Source organism: Erpetoichthys calabaricus, chromosome 10 (genome assembly GCF_900747795.2).
Source record: "Erpetoichthys calabaricus chromosome 10, fErpCal1.3, whole genome shotgun sequence".
In the NCBI taxonomy this organism is placed as follows: domain Eukaryota; kingdom Metazoa; phylum Chordata; class Cladistia; order Polypteriformes; family Polypteridae; genus Erpetoichthys; species Erpetoichthys calabaricus.
The window spans coordinates 32,944,540-32,950,539 of NC_041403.2; the positions used below are offsets into that span (position 1 = coordinate 32,944,540).

The 6,000-nt window shown below is 30.9% G+C and overlaps 1 protein-coding gene across 2 annotated transcripts in view; it reads left to right on the plus strand.

The window, feature by feature from the left end:
• The window catches only part of nek7 (NIMA-related kinase 7), a 239,614-nt gene extending 235,447 nt beyond the window's left edge, over positions 1-4,167 (plus strand). For both annotated transcript variants that reach the window (XM_028811046.2, XM_028811047.2), the window contains exon 10: positions 2,793-4,167. In XM_028811046.2, the coding sequence (XP_028666879.1) occupies positions 2,793-2,903 (111 nt within the window). In that variant the 3' untranslated portion in view covers positions 2,904-4,167. The remainder of the gene's footprint in view (positions 1-2,792) is intronic.
• The last annotated feature ends 1,833 nt before the right edge of the window (positions 4,168-6,000 follow it).

Below are 6,000 nucleotides of genomic sequence, written 5' to 3' on the forward strand. Positions count from 1 at the left end.
ATTGTCCACCTTTCTGACATAAATTTTGGCACCAGGTACTTTTTCTGAAGGCTTGAAATGTATCCCTCATACTTTATTGTCTTCCTCACTTTCCCATTTGCATTTTCTTTGTCAATCCAATTGAGGGTCAAACCACCTCAGCCACATCAGTCCCCTTAGGTGATCAATTCAGAATTCAGCACCTCTCATTATTAGAGTATTTAGAAATTACAGCCTTAGAAGGCCCAGCAATAAAGTGGATAATCTTTGGTCCAATAAACTTTTGTACTAGGTGTAATCACGATTGCCTTCATTTTTGAACTAAATATTTTTTACAGCATATTCCAGCAATATTACACAACAACAGACTTGCATGTGATATTGATACCGCCAATACACAGACCCTTACTCATCAGCAATAACTGCACTTAGAGCCACTAATGAACATAACATACACTTCTTTGGTACAAGGGTGAGACTAACTACACAAAGTAGTGACCAGGCCTGATATAAAGCCTAGGTGCTTGTAACTGTCAGGCTTCAGTGCTAACTACTGCTGCATGATGCTGCTGCTAACATTTAAGAAGTACTTTCATAATAATTGTTTTTAAAAATACTAACCAAGGTCAGTGACATTCATTTCCATAGTGACAAGTAATGTAGATGCGTGTGTGAATAACAATTTATTTGAAATATTTTAATGATTAGTTGGATCAAAGTATTTCAAGCATTGTTATTGTTAGTCTTTAAAAGAAAATTAAAAATAGATTAATGTGGAGAATAAAGCTGATTGTCTTTGCAGAAAACACTCTGACAAGACAAATTGTGTATATACTTCTTAATTACCTTCGATTGTTTTTGCAGTAATAACCTTTTGTTTGTGTGCACATACGCATGATTTAGTCAGAGTTGGGGTTAAAAAAAAAATCTGAAAAAAATTATATTTTAAAAGTCAGACATTCTTTGTTGTGTCATTTTCCCTGTCTGTCCATCTTTATTTCAGCATGAAACACATGAATATTTCACATATCCCCTATTTTTCTTGACTAATTTTCAGACTGTCTAAATTTGCATTTCACATGCTCCCTGATTAGGAGATGCCGAGCGCAACGGAGGAGACTTTGCAGGCGGTTGCTATGGTGACCTTGCACAGAATTTTAATGATGATGCTACTGCTAGCTGGTTGAAGTAAGCCTGCCTGCAGGGCTGCTTTGCTCAGCCTCTTACTGCATTTAAGTGTGAAGTTGGGTGGGGGGATGCAAATCTTCATATCCAAAGGGCAATTACAAAGGATATAGCCCAGATGGAGGATTACATAGCTAGTAAAGTAAGAAATCATAGCTTTAAATATTCTGCATAAGTATTAATGCTATTACTTTTGAAATAACTTTCTTTGCTACTAACAACTCCATAGTGAGGCATTCTTGTACATATTATGCGTATATATGTGGTTTTGTATATTGTGTTGTATCTGTGCAACACATTCATTATATGTGGAAGTAGAGCAATTTAGTAGTAATTATCATTTTACCCATTTGTATTCATACATGTCACCATCCCATGTAATTATGAAAGAAATATATGCTTGAATTTTCTGGTCTATTACTGTCAATAGTCCTCCTTTGCATCATAATTATGCAAGTTCATCTGTCCATGTTTACTCCTATATATGTTTAAAGTGCCCCTTTTTGTTTATGCATACTAAGAATATACAAGTTCACAGTGTGGTATCAAGCAATGTGTTTGAAACAAATACTGTTTATCTTGCTTGCTTAAATTAGTGAATTTGATTACTCATGATTTGTTTATGTAAAACAACAATTGCCATCTTTTTATGTTTGTGTTCATTTTTGATTGTTGTAGTAATTCTTAGACTTTTTAATGAAAATAATTATGATCAATTTATACACAAAAAGTGTGACCTTAAACTATTGTTTAGTTACTGTACCATCAAAGTTTCCAGACATACCTAAGCATTTCTCTCTGTAATCTAACTTCAGAAGTAATATTACTGTTCATGACTTGCATAAAGTGTATACATTTTATTTGAATAGACTGTAAATCATAACTTGTTTAAAGTGATACCTCTCTGGAGCTTAAAGTGAGCAGAGAAAAAAGTTACAATCATTTAAGTAAAATTGTTCTTAAATAGTTGGTGCTCAAAGTTTCAGTTTCTTTAGAGTGTAAGACCATAACATAACATTCTCAAACCCACTTAATCCAATCCAAAGTTATGGGTGGGAGAGCCAATCTCAGCAGTCCCAGACAGGTTGCCAGATCATCACAGGGTGATGTAAGAGGAAACCCATCATGTGAAGAAGAAAATCCAATGATGTCAATTGGATTAGGGATTCAGTTCTATGATGCTGGATCCATAACACAGCTGCACTAACTCCTGTGTTGCCATGTTTATTGAAATCTAGAATTGTAAAATTACTTTACATAAAACTGATACAAAAAACTCAAAGCCAGTATTTTTTCTTAAAAAATACTTAACACTTTTCGTAAGTAGCTTTGATTGTCTTTTGCACCTGGTTCCAGTACTTATTGCCCACTTTAAACTGGTCAGACCTCCATTAAGATCTTTGTTATTTGCTATGCAATTTTATATTTATAAATATTAATAATTGTATAACACAATGACTGGGAAAAAACTAGTTCATGAAAAGGAATACAATTCAACTTTAAAAAAAGAAAACATTTTGTGACTTTGAAGCATAGTTTTCATATAGTTCATAAAGTGTATTAATTTATGTTCCCTAGTTAAACAACACTTTGTTTCAATAACATTATTTTCTTGTTCTTTCTTCAAGCTGAGAAAATTAGTAGACATGTGTATAAACCCGGATCCTGAAAAGAGGCCCGATATTGCTTATGTATATGATATAGCAAAACGGATGCAGGCATTCACCTTGGGCAGCTAAATCTGTCTTCAAGAATGAAGAAAAGGAGCAGGTGATTTCCCAGTGTCCTCTGCAATTCTTTCAATATCTGAAGACGTTGTAACACATGAAATGGAAAACATTTCCAGTAATTCAGCTCTTTTTTGCTTATAACTTTTATTTAGAAGTATATTTTTTTATGAAGCCCAGCTGGGATTTATTACTGGATTCTTCAGCCATCTGGGTCTTCAGTTTTTTTTTTTATATATATATATATATATATATATATATATATATATATATATATATATAAATAATATAATATTAAATAAACAAAAACATGAAATTGAAAAGGGGTTGGGGGGATCGTGTTACAACAGAAGTATAAATTATGAGTGACAACCATGGAATGAATCATTTCTAATCTGACTTGCCCAGTTACACATTATGATGTCAGACTGATTTCTGTTTTGTTTTTTGAATCCAAGTAGTGTTTTCCACTTGAAAAGTGTTTTGTGTCATGTATACGTATCTAGGTTACTTTTTTTTTAATCTTCACACAATTGTTTATAAAATATTGTACCATTTTAATTGTGTTTTATGTACGCCATTAAAATTCAAAGATGTGCAAGAAGGCAAGAGTGGTTTGCATAGCATTCTAAAACATACTGGAATATAAGGTTTTGAAAATCCTTTAATGTAAAGTGACAAGTATTGTCTCTTTTACAAATACATCGAATTTTAAACTCTATTTTAAATATAAGCACAGTCATATATAATTAAGATCTTTCTTTATGATCTTGTTGTACACTTGTCACAGAAAATTGCTTTAATACAAATTTATCCCAGTGTTTCTATTATTCTAATTTCGGCTTTGAGAAATGTTAATGTTTAAAATTTTGTTTTTGTTCTTGTATTCAAACCTATACTGGTTTTAAATTAAAGAAATTTACATTTAAAAAAAATTCTGGCTGGGTAAGAAATATTTTATGTATATATTTTTTTATATAACAGGGGCTCATGGTAATTAAGGACTGTGAACTCCAGGTTCCTTCAATATACTATTTAAATTAGGTTGATTAGTGATTCTGAGTTTTCCTTGCGTGAATATTTGTAAATGTTTGCGGGAGTGTGTACTGCGAACAACATGCACCCATTCTGCTTAATGCTGCATGGAGAGCATCACCCACCCCAAATTTATATTTTAAAGCCGAGACAGATCGTACAAAGTTATTTAATTTGAAAGTATACAGATATTGTAGATCATTTATTTTGGAGGACTCAAAATAAAATGGTTAATGGCAAATATTCTAGTGTTTTAAAACTTTAAAGGTAACTTTTTTGTATCAATTTTGCAAAACACATGAAATTTTTGTTTGCTTATTTCCATTTTATTCACTTGTCTCATCTATTTTTCAGATTTAGAAAATTATTTAAAATATATATTTATAGTACAGAGATGTATAGTATGACAGAGTTAATGCAAGTACATATGTTGGGTGATGATCTTTCAAATTTACTAAAAATAAGATCACTGTATGAATTTTTATGACTTTCAGTTTGGCAAGTTAGAAAATGTTATTTGTTGTATTATGTTCCCCAGTCAATTTTTAGTACTTATGGATGATTGTTAAGCAATTATGGGAATGTCTGTGTCATATTGTAAATTTAAATAATTTCAAACTGCATGAAGGTTGTCATTGTTATAACAAAATCCAAAAACAGTTATAATGTATTTTCAAAATTTCAGTCTGAAAGAATGTAAAATGTCTTATTTTGTGTCCAGAGTAACTTGTGTTTTGCACTAATTGTATTGAATATTTATTGACAAATTTAAGATTTGTAATCATTTTATGAAATCAATAATACTATGTCTCACACAAATCTGAATTGTAAAATATCTTATCCTTTGAAATTAGTGAATAATGACAACTAACATATTGAACAGCTTATGTTAACGATATAACATTATGATAAGTACTTGAAGTAATTGTTTTCATGTGTTGTATATCAGTATGAGTAGAATTTGTGCAGTTTTATTTAGGCAACCCAGGGCTTTATAAATACTACAAAACCATATGGCAAAAAAGACAAATGCTTGTCTTCAAAAAGAACAACATTTCCAAAAATTACGTGATTCATTTAAACTCCAGCAGATATTGAAATAATCTTGTGATATTTAAATTGTGCAGGTATGCACATCACACAACAATGCAATGTGTTGTTCTTTAAGTAGCATTTAAACATAATTAATGCTTATATTTTATCTGTTGTCTAGTTGCACAGTATTTATAGTTCAGGATGTCCTATAATTTTTTAAATGATTTAAAGTAATAAAAGATTATCTTAACTTTTGGATAGGTTTGAAATATGTATGAAGTGATAAACCAGATTTATTTTTCATCTGAAATGTAATTTATTCAGACTGATTTTTTAGAAATACTGTAGGATTAAAATTAGAACATTGTGTAGTTTCCTTTCCATTGGCCAATTGAAAACAATATTCATATAGAGTGCTTACTTTTAATTATTTTACTTTTTCATATGATTATTATATATATTGTTCATATGATAGTGTATTATGTTGGAACTACTACTTTTTATGAATGTTTTGGATTTCTAGACCTTGACTAGGTGTAAATAGTTTTTGTTCTCCTATAAAGCATCTGTATGCAATATTTTGTCATTCCTTAATCACATCTATGATTTAGCTTAACAAAACAATGAAAGGAAGTGCTTTTTTAATGAAACAAAAAGAGCATGTTGCACTATACCTAGTACAGCATGTGAATTGTTTGTACTCCTTGAGTACTGAATTGGCATTAAGTTCTGTTTAACAATTCTTTGACATGTAAATAATGTATTCTGTAATGCATAGAAACTGAAAACAAGCAGCTAGTAGATTTCACTTTCTGCAAGAGCTGTTGTTTAATGGATACATTATAAAATACTTTATGGTCACCTCACTTCCCTTACTTTGTGACAGTGGGCTACAACTTTATTGTAATTGTCTTAGCAACATTGAGGCAAAGTTTATTTCATTTCTATATAGGACAGCAAGCAGTGATAGCTGATATAGTTGTTTAACTGCTTAACATTCGTACTGCATTTGACTTGTTGCGGAGCCAGGACATTTCCT